This window comes from Pleurodeles waltl, chromosome 7 (assembly GCF_031143425.1).
Source record: "Pleurodeles waltl isolate 20211129_DDA chromosome 7, aPleWal1.hap1.20221129, whole genome shotgun sequence".
In the NCBI taxonomy this organism is placed as follows: domain Eukaryota; kingdom Metazoa; phylum Chordata; class Amphibia; order Caudata; family Salamandridae; genus Pleurodeles; species Pleurodeles waltl.
Genome location: NC_090446.1, coordinates 1,391,559,330 through 1,391,579,668, shown reverse-complemented (window position 1 = coordinate 1,391,579,668; position 20,339 = coordinate 1,391,559,330). Strand labels below are relative to the sequence as shown.

The 20,339-nt window shown below is 42.6% G+C and overlaps 1 protein-coding gene across 4 annotated transcripts in view; it reads right to left on the bottom strand.

Annotated features, from left to right (window-relative positions):
* NOSIP (nitric oxide synthase interacting protein) overlaps window positions 1-20,339 on the bottom strand; it is a 106,428-nt gene that overhangs the window by 22,741 nt on the left and 63,348 nt on the right. For all 4 annotated transcript variants that reach the window (XM_069200977.1, XM_069200975.1, XM_069200976.1 and 1 more), the window contains exons 3-6: window positions 19,068-19,173; window positions 6,697-6,778; window positions 5,730-5,862; window positions 4,154-4,272 (exon numbers count right to left, since the gene is read on the bottom strand). In XM_069200977.1, the coding sequence (XP_069057078.1) occupies window positions 4,154-4,272; window positions 5,730-5,862; window positions 6,697-6,778; window positions 19,068-19,173 (440 nt within the window). The remainder of the gene's footprint in view (window positions 1-4,153; window positions 4,273-5,729; window positions 5,863-6,696; window positions 6,779-19,067; window positions 19,174-20,339) is intronic.

Sequence of the window (20,339 nt, the reverse complement as noted above, 5' to 3'; positions counted from 1 at the left end):
TCAATGTTTCGTCTCTTTTTGGAATTAGAAAGTACAGGGAGTAAACTCCTGTGTTTTTTTGTTGTACTGGTACTAATTCTATTGCATCCTTTTGCAGTAGTGCTTGAACTTCTAGTCCTAAAAGTTCTAAATGATGTTGTGACATTTTGCGTGTTTTGGGGGGGATGTTTGGTGGGAAGTTGTGGAATTCTATGCAATAGCCATGGTGGATTATTGCTAATACCCAATTGTCTGTTGTAATCTGTTGCCAAGATTGGTAGAATTGGCTTAGTCTTCCCCCCACTGGTGTTGAGTGAAGGGGTTGCGTGACGTGAAAGTCACTGTTTAGGTGGAGGTGTTTTTGGAGTTTGGAATCTTCCCCTACTCCTTGGGAATTGACCCCCCCGATATCCCCTGAAACCTCCCCTTTGGAAGGAACCCTGATATGGTGTGGTTCTTGATTGTTGGCTGGTGGTGTCTGTGGGTTGGCCACGAAACCCCCCTCTAAATGGAGTTTTCCTGAAAGAGCCTCTGCTCTGCGGGGAGTAGAGTGCGCCCATGGCTTTGGCCGTGTCTGTGTCCTTTTTAAGTTTTTCAATGGCTGTATCCACTTCCGAGCCAAACAGTTGTTTCTCGTTGAAGGGCATATTAAGGACAGCCTGCTGGATTTCAGGTTTGAAGCCTGAAGTGCGTAGCCAAGCGTGTCTCCTTATGGTGACAGCAGTGTTGACTGTTCTTGCTGCAGTATCGGCTGCGTCTAGTGAAGAGCGGATTTGATTGTTTGAGATCGTTTGTCCCTCTTCCACTATTTGCTGCGCCCTTTTTTGGTATTCCTGGGGAAGATGGTCTACGAGAAGTTGCATCTCGTCCCAGTGTGCGCGGTCATATCTGGCCAGCAGCGCTTGTGAATTTGCGATGCGCCACTGGTTGGCTGCCTGTGACGCCACTCTTTTCCCTGCCGCGTCAAATTTTCGGCTTTCTTTGTCCGGAGGTGGGGCGTCGCCAGATGTATGTGAATTTGCTCTTTTGCGAGCTGCCCCTACTACCACAGAGTCGGGTGGTAACTGCGAAGTAATAAACACTGGGTCTGTGGGTGGTGGTTTGTATTTCTTATCCACCCTTGGGGTGATGGCTCTTGATTTTACGGGCTCCTCAAAAATTTGTTTTGCGTGCCGTAACATCCCTGGTAGCATTGGGAGACATTGATATTGGCTATGTGTAGCCGAGAGGGTGTTAAATAAGAAATCATCCTCTATAGGATCGGAATGCAGTTGGACATTGTGGAAGTCTGCAGCCCTAGCCACCAGTTGCGAGTATGAGGTACTGTCCTCTGGCGGTGACGGCTTTGTGGGGTATGACTCGGGATCATTGTCCGGCACTGGGGTGTCATACAGGTCCCAAGCGTCTTGATCCTGATCATCATGACTTATGGTAGTTTGCGCTGGTGAGTGCATTTGTGGCGGTGTTTGTGCTGGCGATGCCTGTGGAGGAGAGGGCGGAGGCGTGACTTTTTTAACCACTTTGGCTTGTGGTTGTGTGTCATCCTTTGGAAGTCCGATCCTTCTTTTCCTCATGATTGGGGGAAGGGTTGATATCTTCCCTGTATCTTGCTGGATGCACAGTCTCTTTTGTGTGTAGTCCGATTCTACACTTTGGAGCTCTTGTCCAAATTTGTGCATTTGGCCACTTAGTCCTTGTTCCTCTGAGTAGGATGAAGGTGTGGAATTTTTCGGCGCCGAGAGAGAATCTTTTTTCGGTTTCGGCACCGACAGAATTTTTGTTCCTTTCGGCAAGGATTCTCGGTGCCGATGTTTTTCGGTGCCGGTATCTTGTTTCTGTCTCTCGGAGCCGCTTTCTCAGCTCCGAGGTTGCTCCATGGCGGTCCCTCGACCGGAGTCGGGTGTCTTCGCTATGGGCGTGCCCTTTTTCGGCCCCTTCGACGGGTCGCCTGATTTATGGGTCAAGCCATGGCCTGTTGGCAGTGGCGTCCCCTGGGCTTTCGGTTTGTCGATGGATTTACTTTTCGACGTCTTACTCACAGTTTGTTGCTGTTGTTCGACGTCGGAGTCTCCGGATTCTGATTCCGGAACCGAGAATGTTTCCTCTTCGTCGTCGAAACGTTGTTTTGTCGACGTGGACGCCATTTGGTGACGCCTGGCTCTTCGGTCCCGGAGTGTTTTTCTGGACCGGAAGGCTCGACAGGCTTCACAGGTATCCTCCTTGTGCTCGGGGGACAAGCACAAGTTACAGACCAAGTGCTGATCTGTATAAGGATACTTACTGTGACATTTTGGGCAGAAACGAAACGGGGTCCGTTCCATCGGCTTCGATGTCGCACGCGGTCGGGCCGACCAGGCCCCGATGGGGGATCGAAACTGCCCCAAAGTCTTCCGATGATCGGTGTCGATGTACCTAACTATCCCGATACCGAACGGAACAATACCGACGCTTTCTTCCGAGATTCTGACTAACTTTCCGAACCGAAACACGGAGCGAAAAGGAATACGTCCGAACCCGACAGCGGAAAAAAACAATCTAAGATGGAGTCGACGCCCATGCGCAATGGAGCCAAAGAGGGAGGAGTCCTTCGGTCCCGTGACCAAAAAGACTTCTTCGAAGAAAAACAACTTGTAATACTCCGAGCCCAACACCAGGCAGCGGACTGTGCCAAACATGTGTATCTGCAGCAACATATGCCATCGAACCAGTACTTACTTTAAATGAGCGATTTGTTTCCTACTTTGAGGCAAGTGGATTTCGTATCAATTTAATGAAAATGTCCACAAAGGTTAAGTAAGTAACTATGCCTTATCAATCATTGGAACTTCAGTAATACTCTTAGAAAACGCGAAATAAGACGTTGTCACAGATAGGTCCTACTGCAATGGCAGAGCCACACACAGGTAATTTTCCTCTGTCATGGTTGCTCCAGTATTGAGCTCACACACCCCCACAATGACCTCCACGCAGAACCATGGGAAGCTTCTTTGTACAAGACAAAAAAACAGCATCTACAGCCTTTACAGGAATCAGCTATCTATACTAATCGGTAAAACGCGACCTGAAAGGAGCACCAGTGCCTTGTTTTCTATAAGAACCAACAAAATAAAGACTCAAGTCTATCTTGCAATAACATCTACACTGCTCGAGTTCAAATATCCTAGAGTCTCATGTAGGTCTTGGGTGCAGCACCTGTTAGGGAATAGTCTCTTGCCAATCTCAGGGCACAGATGCTAGAAGGAGTAGTCTCCTACATGCTAGAGTCTGTAGAAATTTGACTCCAACAAGATTCAGGCCCATTTCCACATAGCAAGCAGCCACACAAGAGTTGTCAATGGACACGCTGTTTAATCCAGAGCATCCATCCGGTCAAAGGTGCAGCTTCCCTACACAAATCAGCATCTTACAACTTTTGAGCTGCAGTGTGATACCGAAAGCTGCATCCAATACATCCCACAAGGCGGTCTCCTATAGAGACCAGCTTCCTACAGGTATCAGAGCAGTCACAGTCAGCAGCTTTAACAGCCTCCATAATCAGCTTCGTTAGGGGACAGCCTCTAGAGGGGCCATCTTCTAATATGGTTTAGAAAGTAGTCCTCTAGAGAGTAGTTTTGTTATATGCCTAATCGGAAACTACTATAATAATTAGCTTTTTATATGCATGAGTAATATACCGCTAAGGGAGCAGCCACAGCAGGACATATAGGACGTTCCAATCTGTATCTGTATTAGTAGAAGGCAGTCTACTCACTAGAGCAGTCTACTACAGGCCTCACTGTAGTCTCTCTTGTAGGAAATGCCCTCTGGCAAGATTCATAGAGCAGCATCACACAGGCCTAATAAGCCAGCCTGTGAAACAAGCAGACTACTTCAGTTATCAGTCTAAAGTATTGTCTCAGCCTTGGGGCAATCCCTTATAAAGAGAAGGCCCTGAAGGCCACCTCGTTGTAGTGCACAGCCTCGAACTGCAATAAGCCTCATAGAGCAGTCTCCTATAACAAGCATCCTTCTAGAGGGCTTGGTGTATCTATCTATATTAACAACCACCGCCAGTCCAACGAGAACATTCTTCTATGGATAGCACCCTCCTTACAGTTGTCTTAGAGAATACACTCCAAAAGGCTGCACTATGGGTAGGCTTGTACAATCATCAGATTAACCATGAACAACTTACGGGTTTCTTCAGGATGGCTGCCTTGGCCTCTGGAGTGAGTGAGGGGATCCAGAAGCTGGGCAGCTCTTTATCCCGATCTTCGCGACTGGGCTGGTTACTCGTGCTGGGCTGGGTTCCTCCTGTAAATCTCCAAAACACCATCACAGTTAGCAAAGACCTCCAAATACTTGAAAATAGTAACCTAGGCTCCTACACTAAAAAATACATAGTAAAAGCAATGTCAACATTCCCACACTGTTCCCAGACAGTGGGGAAGCATAGCACTAGTATTAATGTAAAAGCTAAGGCTCTCAAACAAGGATTCACCTGAAAAATGTATTGCAAAGTTTTGAAGATGTCTGGTCTAGTGGCCTTCAAATGTCCTATGAGTCATAGCTTAGAAACCCACTGCAAAAATTCACCCTTCAGGACTCAACATATGATAGCGGTATCCCCATAATGCAGGAGTCAATCTGTAATAATATGTCAGGGGTGTACTCTAAACTGAGTTAGTGGTAACACCTTCTTAGTTCTGCCTAACCACTTACCATTTAGTATTAAGTATTTCCTATTTTTTAACTACTCATCCTGGCCCCTCCCACATGTACAACTAAGTAGTAAACTTACACGACAGGAGAAGTGGAGGTGGAGATTTCCACCTGTAGGTTTGTGACTTGTATTTTGTAATAGTAGTACTATTGTAGTACTGCTCCACAAACTATATAATGCAGTTTGTTAATTGAGGTCCAATATGGTGCCAATTTTCTTGCATCATCTCAGAAAATCTGACAATCTACTCACCTGAAATATTTGAACAGTTTATTTTTGGGGCTCTGTCTGAGCTACTGTTTGAGGTCCAGCTAATGATATACTCTAGAAGTTGTGCATGCCGAAAAGTGGACCTCAGAATATGGGGGAGGGATAGGTAACTCCTTCAATCATTTATTTACAGAAAAAAAACACAGCTACATTAATAAAAAAAAGTGTCCAAGACAGATATGGGTCTGAGCTCAGAAAACAAGAATTAAAGAAGATAACTATGTAATTACAGGAGAAGGAAACATTGTGCCACTTGGGATCTGTTAAAATGAAGGCCACCTACCCAGTTACGGAAAAACCTGGCCTGGACTTACTTAAGAAAAAAAGAAGAAAAAAAAACTCCCCTCAATGGAAAGCAAATGATTCTCCTCCACCAGCTAACCCAGACACCAAACTCTAAGCCGGCCTTACTTTCTATGCTACTTACCAGAAATAGGAAGCTCAGGTTACTAGTAAGAAAAATTATTTGTTTAAAAACTGAATGAAGAGGGCAAGGGGGTGAACATGCCTGTCTGGCGTCAGAAAACATCTAGAAAATGGCTAACTGTGGAAGATCCTTGATTGTTTGTGAGCAGGTTCTATCTAATAGCTTCAAAAGTGGAAAGTAATAGTCATGACAAGCCCTTCAATCACAAACATCTCTTGCAGTGTACATTTCTCAACTCTCCCTAATTTTTCATTCTCTTTCTCCACAAATATCTCCATCTCATGAAGGTCACATTTCCATCTTCTATCCATAAAACCATAGCTCAACTTCCACACACTGAATTTTACTCACCCATGAAAGGGTTGAGGGGTTTGCTGATGATGGAGGTTTCCTTTTCCAGAAATACTTTAACTTTAGATTCTTTTGCTGCTTTCTGCAACTCCTGCACTTCTGCTTTTTTTTTGTTCTTCTGCTTTTCATATGCCTGAAGTGAAACGGGAATCGATAGTCACTTTTTGTCATAGGCTCTTCCATGGTGAAAGAACACCTAGGAATTCATGTACAAAGGGTTTTAGCATTTGTAAACCTTCCGAATCGCACAATCATAGGGTTTGTCAAATGCTAAAACCCTTTTACCTATGTACTAAACACATTCAGTGACTCAAAAGTGTTTCTGAATTACTAAATTTTTCTAGAAATGGCTAATGATTTGTTATTTGGAACAGTTGTGTTGTAGGCATCCCTTACAAATAAAGCAGAATGCAGTGTATCAATGTCCTGTGACCAAAATTCAGTTGCAAAATCACTGAAAAGCTACTGACACCTCAAAGGGGGTAGCTACTAATTTGCAAAAGGAAATCGGTCCCACCTCGGGACCACTTCCCCTTTATAAGCATTGAAAAAAGGTTTGTTGAGCTGGAGATAAGGGTCAATGGGACCACTGTAAACACACAAACAAACAGGAAAAAAGTAATCTTCTCTTTTGAAACATAGCTCTGTTTTCTTTAAGGAAAATGGACTGTTAAAAAAAAAAAAAAAAAAAAAAAAAAAAGAAGAGAAAAAAAGAGAAAAAAGTTCGCTTTATTTAAAAAACATCAGACATGATGGTCTGCTGACCCCGGAGCACCACCATCCCTGTGATGGCCTCAAATCAGTGATTGGCAACTTGTGACCTACTTCATTAAAAATCATGAGGCAGGTCGGGACGTATCATGTAAATCCTCACTAGCGCTACCCAGCAGGGTATCTGTACTGTGAGTGAGAGTGTGTTTCTGGACCTGCATATTATTAATCACCCATTAAACGTAGTATGCAGTACCTTCATCTGACGAGCAATTTCCTTCTTCTGATGCAAAATATATTCCAGGATTGCTTCTTTCTCAAATATATAACCATCTGGGCTGTACAAAAGCAAAGGAGAGACAAATTAAAGAAGTGATAGAAACAACATTCAAAGACATATGTATCCTCTTTAAAAAAATTACACAGTATTCCTCATGTACTGTCACAGTAGCAGTGCTCCACATACTTACAGAACTGTCCAAGGGACAGCTGGCTCCATAGGTCCACCTCCTCAGAGGCCGGTCATAGTGCTGCTCCGCATGGTAACCCTTCTTACAGTCCTGTGACATGAGTACTGCTGCTCCTCCTGGTCACTCTTCACAGAGGTCTTCATCACAATATGTGCGCTTCCTAGTCACCCTCCCCAGAGTCCTTAGATACTAGCAGTGCTCCTATTAGTAACCCTCCCCGCAGTTCAGCGACACAAGTGGTGCTTATCTTGGTCATCCTTTCCAGAGTTTTGTCACGTATGCCACACTCACTCTTTGTACATTCTGTCAAAGAAGCAGCAGTCCCACAGGTCATCATCTAAAGATTCCTTTCTCCTTCTACTCACACTAATCACAGACCTGTGACACAAGCTGTACTCCTCTTACCCCTTCCCACAGTTCTGTCACAGAAGAAGTACTGATCACCCTTCAGTACTATCAATGGGCATCATAAGCACGAGTATCCCTTTGTGGAATCTGGTCAATAACGCAGTGTCCCCTATTCTTACGTTGTTGTCAAAGAGACATTGCTGCCATACGTCACCCTTCCACACTTCCGTCACTGGAGCAATATTTCTCTTAATCAGAACAAGCAAGTTGGAAACAGCTTTATGGGCACTCTCGAGGGTGCCAACTTCGATGAGGAGCCATTCACAGTGACCAGTCAGGTTCAGGGGGACAGTTATCTGTTGATCTTAGCGGTCTCCGGGTCATTTCTGAATCCTACGTATGAAAAGAGATTGAAATCAATGGAGTGGTCCTGACGCAAAGGATGCTGGATGCTGCAGGGGTCGAAAACAAGCCAGTTGTCACTGATCTAGTGGTCTCCAGTTACAGCAAAACCAACAGTTTCTTTTGGTTGGCAACTGTTTCCTTGCGGGGTGACCAAACAGCAGTGTGATGAATTTCCCGGGTCCAACAGACCTGAGTGCAACTTTTGAGGGTAAAGACACTGTCCCCCAGACTGCACTCGTCATCCAGTTTCAGGATTCTTGGTGCTAGGCTCACAAGGGTGCAGACCTCTCATCTTTTATGGCCCCATGGCTGTAACAGGGAGTTGGCCAACTGACTCTTGGAGTCACCTTCTATGTCTTGCACTCATGGGGCATCTTTTCCACGAGTTGGGCACCACAGGCACAGTCTTTGCTAGTCAACAGGGCTGCAGGTGCAGCCCAGTCCTTGGTGCAGCCTCTCTTTTCTGGGTCCAGGGAGCAGTAGGGACGTTTTTCTGTGCGCCAGTACAGATGAGATCTCAGGTCTGGGTGCCGCTTTTACATCCACTAAAAGCCTAGGAGGATATGGTGACAAACTAACAATGGGCTACCGGGTATTCTTCCACCTGAAGATGACCTTCTGTGAACGGTTGCAGCTAGCAAGCCCAGAATGCACTATTCTGCCCACTCCCAACATGGCAGAGCCCTTCTCTCGGTATGTCGAGCCCACCTTAAAGGAGTGACTGACTGGGGGATACAGTCCCCTTAAAAAAAATGGTTTGGCAACATCTTCTCCATCATCTCTGTGCAACCTGCCAGCCTGTCTGCAAAAAAAAACAAAAAAAAAACTATTTGCCCTTCAAAAGGTGGCTTCCCCTTTGAAGCTCACCTTTTGGGCTCACACTCACACTGGTCATCCTACCAGGAGGAGGTCACACCTCTTCCCTTAGCAGGTCCTTTGTTCCCCATCCAGAGAGACATTCTCATATCTCCTCAGGAGGGCAGCAGGCTGTCTTGAAGATAGCAGCTTGTGTGCAACCATAAATGGCTCCTGGAAACTTTGGGAAACAAAGTGGCAATTTTCTAAAGTTTCCATTTGTAAAATAGTTACATTAAATTTGACTTGAGCAACTAGTCGGATTTAATACAACAATTATTTTGTTACACTGAAGCACTATGTTTAGTGGTCCCACTTGGAAGTTAGTCCTACTGAGATGTGAGTCCCCATACTGGTGACTGGGGCTACCAGCCTTGCTACAGTAAAAAAAGACAATGCAATTTTTTACTGTTAGAACATATAAAGTTCATAAAGCACGTCAACCTTTTAAAAAAAAGTATATTAATTAAGCAAACAAGTAATATAATGCTTGTGTAGCCAAGTACAATGAGACTGTCATGTAATCTTGTGTATTAACATGTCCTTCTTTTTAATATAATGCACTCTGCCTTTGGGGTTCTGTAGGAGTGACTTACAAATATTAAAAAGGAAAGTGTGGGCTTTACTATCAGTTTAAATGGCAAAGGCAAATTAGCAGTTAAAAAAATATATATAGCTCCGTCAGTCTGCAACTGCAGAAGACAGTGAGCCATGCTTTCCTTTGTCACCCTCGTGGTGGCACAATAAGTGCTGCAGTCCATGAAAGACACTTAAATTACAGGACCCAGGACTTATAAGTAAGTTAACTTATGGCAATTGTGGGGAAACCTATTAGACATGCATGTTTAAGGGTCAGAGAACTGGCACCTGGCTGGCAGGACTCGGTTCACTTTTAGAGCTGAGAAACCAGCAGCATCAGTCCAAACGTTTGGCTGTGATCATGCAAAGAGAGCCATTTCCTTGCACGGAGATGCATGTAGTTCCGATCACTGTTCAGAGGTCAGACTGTCCATCCAGCATACCCTCATTTCTCAAAGAGCATTCTATAACATACCAGTTCACTAAAGACCCAACAAAGTTGTTTTAACAAAATGTAACCACATGGCATAAAGAATGTTTGTGGTTGCAAGCAGGAAGTGTTTGAGGAGTAAGAGCACTCATCTGGGATTTATGTACTCATTCAAGAATCCAGAGCTGTGGTGAGGAGGAGGAGGTAGTCAGATGAGTGAATTAGCATGCATAGTTCCTAATGGACTTCTCTGCCATAGAAAGTAAAGCTCAAACAAACAGAACTCAAAGCTGAGGAATACATAGAGATTTACTGCTGTAAAGCGAGGAACAATAATTCAACAGTTGCAACAGAAGCACATGAGTTAGACATTAAGGAATGAGAGGTATCAAAGTTGCAAACACATCTGAAGCCTGATATGGAACAGATTTGGCTAGACAGACACAGCCTATGTGAATGTGTGGTTTACCAAAATCATACCCACCCAAAGAAAAATTGCTTGGTAAGAGATCATGAAGAAGGAAATGTTACTCGTATTCTTAGTGCTATATCTCATGAGTTTTCTCTCTTAAGTGCTTATATGGGACTTGCAGAATAATTTTTAGTATCTATTTTACACATGATGACAGCATGAAATCAAAGTAACCAGCTTTATGGGCAGGGTCTTGATTGCGGTGTCTTGTCAGGCATATGTGGGATCATTCTATAAAACAATCTCCAAACCCACTGAAATGAGTGCATGAGAAGGTCTACAGACCCTTCACTGCACCTACCATGAGGAGGAATGGGGCCCCAGTCGTTGAATGAATCTGACATAAGCATCAGAGATGCCAGACAGAAATTCAACTGCTCTACTCTCCCATACAACTGTTTTTGGCCAACATATAAACTGCAAAGATCAGAGTTTTACCACAATGACTCTCAGTGGAGGTGTAAGACTCAAACCACTTTTTTGATTTCTAATACATCTTGCAGTCTGGGCTCTCTTGGGCCATTCTAGTCAGCTGTATGTGAAGGAAAGAGCTCACAGTATACAAGACTTCAGCACTCCGCTAGGCAGGTAAAGCTGCACAATGCAATGAATGTTGGGGTTTCCACAGGTACGCAGCATTGAGGACGTTGGGTCAGTACTTCTATAGCAAAGGCTAAAGTCTGAATTCTTCAACACTAGAGATCTCACATTGTCATGCATAACAGCTATCCAGAAAAATCCACTTGTTTCAAAACTCAAACTGATACGAAACTTACAGCACCTCTCCCAAAACAACAACAGATTTCAACACATAAAAAGGAAACACCCTCAACCGGACTTTCTCGCTCTTAATCCTAATAAACATAGAAAAACCCATAGCCTTAGTTTGAAATGACCACCACACACTTCCACTTCATATGACACACCTTTAGATCCCCCAAAGGACAAGCAAAACTGGTAAAGGTTTGGAAAAGACAACATCACCGTTCCACAACTTTTAGAAATTCTGAAATACATTCTAAATGGTATTTAAAACACCATTTTCATTTTGAACTAAAGCACAAATGCTCTAAAACATAAAGATTTATAGTTGCCACTGGCAGGAGAGATTATTACTATTACCATAATAATACAGTCATTTAGTGATCTTCTATAAATCATTGGAGCTTTAAAAATACATGGTGCACAGCTCCGGAGTCCTCCAACAATACATCATATATGTTCCTTCTTTTAATCAGTGTGGTACTGTGCATTTTGGGTGCCTCACAACTGCCAGCGTTTATTCTGTTTTACCAGCTGCTTCCTTTGTATTATCCCACCCACCCATGCGGTGATCAAGCCATTCCCGTTCATCCCTTGTGGCGGTCTACCATCTGCAGAATCTAACAGTTCCCTTCTGTCCTCTCTACCAGATTCTCATTCACTTGATCATCTGTTCTCAAGACCTTTGTCTGCCATTCATCTTTTACAGACCACTCTAATAATATCCTATATCTAAGCCCTTTTTCTAGGTTTTGAGACAGCTATTTGCTAGGTGCAGCTTGACAAGGATTGCTCACAATGTGGCAAACCTATGTCTCATGTCTTTCTTCAACTTAGGGGTCATTTCTAGCAGACAGTGTTTGCTCCTGTATCGGCAACCTTGTCAAAACAATGCCTTGGCCATCGCACCACTAGGTCTCAAAATAATGCATGCCTCGCTGCAGGGGAGATTTTTTCTATCTGTTTAGTAATTGGGTGACATTACCCACCTCCTTAAGAACCCTAACCTAGACCTGATGATTTTCTACAACTTGAGACTGGTCTCCTCTTTCTCTGGAAAGACAACTTCTACAAAACTCTTATCAAACACCTCCAAGTAGGACCTCTTTTCAATCATAAGTATGACCTAAAGACACCTGATTTCCAAATAATTGAGGATAGCAATTGTGAAAATTGCCTCCAGGTATCACTAGTTTGGTCAGCAGCATTTGACATCATTTGTCTAGGCACAACTTCCTGTTTGTGAATTCAAAGAGCCTTTCAATGAGAAAGAACTAGGATTACAGGTAAGTAACCTTTTCTGGCAAAATATTCTCTCCATCATCCATAAGCAGTAGACTATAACAGCAAGCTAAAGATACATACCAACCAAGAAAAAAAAGACAAGACTCAAACCTTCACGCTCACTAAACTTCAAGGTAAACTAACAATATAACTACACACTAATATACCAACCACCCACAAGCTAGACCAAAACCTGCGACTAAGTATCAAAACATCAAGTGCGCAACCATATTACTTTGTTTGACCCCTCATAGCTAAAAGCCTGGCTAATTATATTTAATTTTACCAACCAAGAGCAATGCAAAACCAAATCCAGGAGGGAACTCTGCTGTTCCAAATCTGCCTCCATCATCCAGTCTTCTCCTTACAATAGATGCTGTGGTCACGAAATAAACAAAACTTGCCTCCTGATTAAGAACTCCTGTTAGCACTGCAGTGTAAGTAACTTGACAAATAAACACCTGCTACTCTCATGGAATAGTCACAATTATTGGCCCATACTACAGCTTATCTGTGAAAAGGTTCCTAGTCCATAGTGTCTGTAATACCCCTTCCAGTATCTGGACCTGCTCACAAAAGGTTTTGAAAATATCACAGCAAATTGCAATGCTGGTAATCCACCTACCTGCACTAAATCATTGCATTTGTATGCAACCAGCATCACCACAGAATCAAAAATAAAATTTAAGTCAGTAACTTATTGTTTGAAAACCTTGTGGACTTTATTAGTGGATTATTTGAATATTCGAATCACAGAAGTTGCAAAATATGTTAATGCCAGGTACTTAGAACTAGTAGCTTAGGAATATGCAGTGTTTAATCAACCCTTTAATAAAAGGTCACTACTTGGTGAATTGATTAAAATAAATAATAAAAATACGAGCGCACCAATTCAACCTTTGGAGAAGGTGTTTCAGCTCCTATTGACCGTATGTTTTTATACTCACATGCTTTACTGTTACTTAGCACTGTGTGTAACATTTTCTGTACTCATCATCCATTCAATTGTGATTTGATAAGACCTTAATAAACCTACTGAAATATAATGCATTGTAACAGACTGCTGTGCATACCTTGTGAATTACTGCTCATAGTATTATATACTTAAAAGTTTATGAACATTTTGTTCATTGGATTAATTTATCTCCAAAACAGGTCACTTTGTATCTTAACACTATTTCCCAGAGTAAATACTATTTTAGTAAATATTCTGGTTCTTCTTTGATCTGTCAGGTTTACCCCATTCTCTCATACAGCACCCAGTTTTGAAAGAACCAGGTTCAAAAACGTTTCAATTAATAGACATATGATGAGTGAGCAGAAACAACTGGACTTCCTCATGAGGTTAATGCAGTAATCTGGAAGATTCAAGAGGCCTTTCTGCAGGAACTCAGAGCCAGAATGTGAAACCTAGTGATGGCAGATTCGGAAGGAGGATCTTGCCTAGAATCCTGGTGAAAAGTCTGCCCTGCACTGAATTCTCCGTTGTGGTTGAAACAACAGGTGAAGCAGCACCAAATATCATCAAGGTCGTGGTCAGTTCAGAGCAATTAAGATCATTTTCATGTCAATCAATCAGTGCTTATAATGTCTCAAGGCGCGTGGGGGGGGGGGGTTTGTGGAATGGAGTGTAGCGTGTACCGGAGGTGGATTTAGAAGAGCCAGGTCTTCAGTTCCTTCATGAAGCTGGGGAGGAAGGTGGTTTGTCTGATGTGGATGGGTAGGGTGAATAATCTCATCAGTAGAGCATAAATATCAAAGTTTGTTGTTAAAAAATGAGTAATCCTTCACTCCCCAAGAACATAATGTTTGCAAATCTTCCAATCAAATCTGCCAAAGGGTGTTCTTCTACTCCCTCACTTCACCTCTCACAGGAAATTCTCATCCTCGCAGAGGTGATATCCAACCTTCGCAACATTTACATTGACCTCCTCAATACATCCACTGCCAAACTTCAAACAATCTACAATTATAGTGGACGGTGTTATATTAGGGCGCAGTTGTTGTGATTATTTTACACAAGCTCTAACAAAGGAATGAACTGTGAATCCCTTTGTATTAGTCATAAAAGGTTATTTAACCAATCACCAGTCTACATGGCAAAGCTGTTCTACCCTTACATTCCATCTAAAAGATTAATATCCTCAGACCATACTTTATTGTTTATTTTTCCATTCTATCAAACATGAATGTAAGACCCTTCATGTGCAAGGATCATTTCATTGTAACATCCTCCCATTGCATTGCAAACAAGAAACTGACTTTCTCAGATTCGGACAGTTGTCTCTTGCTTTGACCCTGATTTTCTAGTTACACTACTAAAACCAGCTTTTGCTTCTATCAGAGTCAGTCAGCAGACTAGAGCCTTATCAATTGTTGAAAAGATGTCCTATCCTCTCACGGTGATCGATTATTTAGGACTATGCATTCTGTAAACTGTTCACCGTACAGATGTATCTGACCAATGTTGCTCAGACCATCTCCTGGTGGTTTGTACTACTTTATAAAAACCCAAAACAAATGTAATAAATTAACACATTTCCATAAACAGCCTATCAAAAGGGCATACTCTATGGGCTGAGGATCTAATGATATGGACACAAAGTCATAGCATTTTGAATTTTTTTTAGTAGCAAACAAATGGCCACAATGTGACACTCCACCACCCACCGCTAAAAGCATTTAGCAGTGATTCGTGCCTGCTGAGCTGGTTTGTTTTATAGGTCTGATAACCTGTGAAAATCACTGGCATCAGGGAGATACTTCTTGCTAGGGTTGAATGCAATACTGATTGTGCCCCCTTACACTCTGAACCAGACAATGACCTGCTTGTGAATTACTGTTGTGTTGTCTGCATAAAGAAGACTTGATGATACATAGATTAATCAGAAAAATAATTTAAGTGGTAGGTAGACTACCCTCAGTTCCAGCATGTTATCTACCCTTTCTGCATGAGACCACCTCTCAAATGTCTTAAATAGAGCCATAAAACGTCATTTTTTTCATCACCATGATGGGGAATAGATGTTGCTGCCTTCTTTCCTCAAACAGTTGGTCTATATGCAGAGGCTTTATGGAGTACCTGGTCTTTATCTCTTCTTCTTACATTCACTTTTCCTAATAGATTATTGGGCTTCTTAATACCTCTCACGTTGCATTAATCCATGATCTAAGATGGCAAGAAGGAAGAGGATGAACTGGCATTAATGCTGGAGTTCTAGGTATAATAACAATGAGCTGCACTGCTGCCAACATAATTTGACTACTGGATATACATGAGTGAGAGAGACAGCAGGATGCAGGGGAAAGGACCAAGAGGGGAGTGGAAAGGGGAGAAAGCGAGTGGGGGAGGCAAGGAGCGACCTATTTGAATGCAACATTTTGCTTCAATTTTCAGCTTAAGGAATGGTAAAACTCAGTGGCATTTTCTGTACCGTGCACAATACCTCTTACAGGGATGTTTTATTTAATTTGATGACATTTTCGTATGAGAGATTAATATAGAGAGTACCTGGGACCCTGCCTATGCATGTAGATAGTTTACCGTTTATGGCTGTCAGAAAGAATATTGTGACAGAGAAAGGGTGGTTATCTGTAGCTTAAATACACTGGGGAAGCAGCGTATGGCTATCTCAATGTTAATATTTTGCCTTTGAGAGGCCGATATCATAGACTATATCTCTACTAGGGGCCGAGAGGCTTTGCGTCTGCAGGTTTTAGAGGCTGCTTCAAGGCCAGACCATTATTCCCAACCGTTCTACATTTGAAGGGTACCTAAAGGGGTGCAAATGTGAAGAAACAGGACAACTGAATGGAGAAACAGTTTGTGGATATTTCTCTTGAAAGTTTGAAGCCTTATTTAACCCCCACTTTACTGCTCAAAGCGTTTCCATCTAACCCTTAAAGGCTGGAATGCATTGAGTGCCATTGAGATGGCCAGCTAAAAAGAAACATTCCTTTAATCAAGAAAGGTGTATGATATGACTATGTGTGAACATCACAGACTATTGATTAAAAAGCATTAACACCTAGTTCACGTAAAAAGGAATAGATTCCATATTACAGGGTTGCAGGATTCTGTGTCTCTTATCTTTGCGTAGCGCAAGCATGCTTAGTTATGAGAAGTGTTCCGTATTTTCAGATGACAGCATCTAATTGCTGTAGTCTTTATCTGTTGTGCAAGTAACTAAGCTCAGTGACTTGCCCTTCTCATGCATTTTAGACTATTACATACTAGACACCATGCTGACTATGTGTATGGGGCTGTAATCATAGCATATTACAAGAGTTCTGGGAGAGAGGACCACAGCCAAGAATACTGTGGAATTTTCCGTATCTAAAGGACGCGAAAGTAGCACAAAGAATGGCTGTGGCTTAGGGTGGCAGGTGAGAAGCTGGGAGTTTGGGAAGTGGGCCTGGTGAGTTTGAGTTTTTTTTTTTTTTTTTAAACAAATAAGCCTTCCGAATCTGCATGAAGACCTGTAAAAAGAGCAGTTTAGTCAGTAATAAGGTACATATGACTGTGCACTAAATGCTGGACCCTCCTGAGACTTCGGTCTCATGGATAGTGCTACTCCACCACTCTGCCAGAATCCTACTGAAACCGCAGAGCTAATTACAAGTTAGTCTCCCAAAGTCCTGTCACAGCAGCAATGTTCCTGCTGTCTGCCACTCAACCCCACCACCCTTGATTACTAACTCAGTAGCAGTGTTCCTCCGATCACCTGAAAAAAGTCCTCACAGAAGCAATGCTCCTTTGATCACAGTCTCAGAGTCCTTCACAGTAGCAGTACTCCATACATACATTTTCAGAAGATGTCCACCTTCGGTCACCACCCTAGAGTCCAATAAGAGAAGCAGCGCTCCTCCAGGTTACCACCCCAGAGTTCTGTTACAGGAACAGTGCTCCCCAAGGACACAGCACTAATACAGGTCACAGAAACCTCCCAGAAGACAAAGCCTTGTGGTAAGAGGCCATGGCAGCCACATAACAGAACATTCCATGCATATTTGTAGGGTAGAATATTCACCCACGAGGCTGTATCATGGCACTGCTGAGATAGCACATGACTATTGTTAGCCAACTCAAAAGGTACTCATTTAATCAACCTTGGAAGGTTGAATGGCTGACTGGACTTGCCAGAACTCAAATGTGACCATCGGAAAAAACACAGATCCATGAACTCAATCCATTAGTGCCTGTAGTACCCACACAAACTCAATGTAGAAATAAAGCAGGGAAAGGAGAAGCCCATGTGACACAGGAGACAAGAGACTACAGAACCCAAGAGTCCACATGTGAAAAGTGCAGGGCCTCGATGTGTGAGCAGATACACTTTACGGCCTGGGCAAAAGGAGCAACTGCCCAGGCACCTCTAAAAAACAGATTATTTTATTCTGACAACTGGCCATGTCATGTTACCCAGCTTTAACCCTTGCACTCTCAAGAAATTATGGATTGTTAAAATAAATGATTATCTTTCTGTCTTACGCCTCTCTCCTCACTTCATCTTACGTTTTCTACCTCACCATACTCTCTTTTTCTCTCTCTCTACATCTACGTACATACCGTCCTCTGTACCATTACCTCCTTTTCCCATTTCTGTCATTCTTCTGCACACTCTTCTCTATTTCAACAGTTTCTTTTCAGCCTTTTTACCGCCCGTCTGGTTCCCTTAAAAAATCTAGTTACTCCACAGTTGTCTCTACCTCACAACTCTCTACCTCACCCTTTCCCACTTGCTTCTGAATGAAGGCAAGTAGGTCCACTTCCTTTTTGTAGTTTATTCTTAAGAAAGACAATAGGGTGTATTGGGCAACAGCAAGACAGGACGCAGTTCTGCCAGCTCACACATTTCAATGACCGCACTCCAGTCTTGGAACTCTCAATGTCCCAAACCGAGAGTTCCAATGCCGCCGGGCACGTGAGACACAACACTATCTCTGAATCAACCACACCTTTCTCTACTGCACCTCTCTTCTCTATATCTCTTCCTACCATTCAGCAGCTCGTTCCCTCTGCATCACTAGTCTTTATCTGACCTGCTTTTCTATTTCTCTTATCATTTTCCCTGCCCTCTACCTGATTACACTCCATTTACCTTGCATGTCCCTATTCGTCTCTGTCTCATATCTACTGATCGCTACCTCCCATCTTTTCACTTTACCTATGTTTCTATCTTATCTCACCTTGTCTCACTCCCCCTCTAAAATTTCCTTTTGCCTAATTCTACCTCCCTTTAACTCATTCTAAAAAAATAAAATAAAAATAAAAAACACTTTACCCTTATTGCTCTTTTTCAGTAATTACCTTTTGCTCATTCCACTCCTCTGTATCTATCTTTATAGTTTTGTCACCCTTCTCCACCTTATGACTTTACCTTCCTTCTCCCCCACTTCACTTCTTTTGCGATACCATTCTCTATACTTCTATTTTCTTCTCTCTCTCTTTTGTACCCCATCCAATTTGGGGTTGGAGGTCAATGTATAGCCAGCTAAGTGTATACAGAGAAAGAAGAGTCGGAACAAACCAGGGAAATAGAATTAAGGACAAAAGTATCATCACGTAACAGAATTGTGGTACTGCTTTGATTGTCACGGTTGCAGAAAGAATGTCAGTTTTGAAGAGGATTTATTTGCGATTACAATTATCTGGCAATTAAAACTACAATTCAAGCACAATGTAGATAGGTTTCATCTTTGTGCACTGGTCGACTAAAATTCCATCAAGTCACCCTCATGGGGTCTTTCATACAATGGGAAGCACAGGCTTGTTGGACACTGAATTTGACAGCAAATACTGTTATGGCAAGACAAAAGCAATCTAGCTTCAAAACCAAAAATGAATGGCTTTATCAATTCTTTTGATACTTTTATGAGAGACAGCAGATTGACAGGAAGGCGCTATGCCTATTCACTCGGGGCCTAATGCACTCTGTATTTTCTGGCCTAAATCCTCTCTACCAATGCAGACATTCATGATGCTCGCGAGAGTCACACAAGCTCCAGCCCATGGTACTTACGTCACCACTGGGTCTTTGCAGGGCTGCAGGGACAGGCAGCAGCAGTCAAAGTCTTTCACAGCATCTTTACTCAAGCGCACAGTCTGTGTTCCGTACCCAGATGCAGCTGTAGAAAGAAAGGAAGTCATGGCGGAAAAGCGTTCAAAATAGGCAGGTACGTTAGCATGGGCAAGGGACAGAACCACTCGAAAGACACAGCCCAGTAGGCAGCACAGCCTGAAAAGCTCGTATGTGTTGAGCAGGCATTACAATCCAACAAAGTAAACAAAAAAAAATTAAAAAAATTAAAAAAATGCACAATTGACCCTCAAAGCCAAAAAGCAGACCATTGGTTGTTAGAAAACTGCACTGACATGCTCTGATGTAGGACCATCTATGATCCCACTGCGATGCGGGCCCAGTTCGAATATACCTACTCATGAATGTACATGAAACTCACTGGACCAATCCCAATATGATCCTACACTGCACCGGCTTCATTAGGATCAAATGTGAAATCTGCATTAATCTAATGAAGATCCAATTTGTTAAGTGCTAAGATCTACTATATGATTACTGGGATCAGACAGATCTAATCCACTGTGGGAGCTACTATCATTCTGTCCTCTTATGACCAAATGTGGGACCTACTGGATTTAATGTCATGATCCCAAGCAAATATGTCCTATATTAGGATGTAAGAAGGGTTTGTTGGAATAGGATCACAAGCTTTCATAACATAACTAGGTCCCGCTGGAATCTGTCTTGATTGACCTCAATGGAGGAGTTTGAGGCACCAAGTGAGGTTCAAAATGACACGATCTAATGAGAGATCTACTGGGATCCACCCTTACATGTTCCAAGAAGTAACCAACTGCAATCTGCCTTGACTTGATCCAATGTGAGTTTGCTTGGATTCAGCTCTAGCTAAATCCATTGACATGTACCTATTAATCTGAAGCTATGACAAGAAGCTACCAGTCATTCTATACATGATATCAACTTACCTATGTCATTTTTATTATTATTATTTGCCAGGGGGCTGGGGGTGCTCTAGTGATGAGGGAAGGCCCTCATCACTGGATTATAGGTTCATACCTTTGGTAATTAATTCTTCTACAAGACATTTTGTTTCTGAGGTTATATATATTGATGGGGCTCACTGTGGTGTAAAAGTCATGGAATAGAAAACATTATCTGGGGCCCCTGCAAGATTCAGATGAAAAGCTTTCAGATGATGTTGAGGATCAGAAAATGAATTCTGTATTAAAATAAATAAGACAATCCCATGGA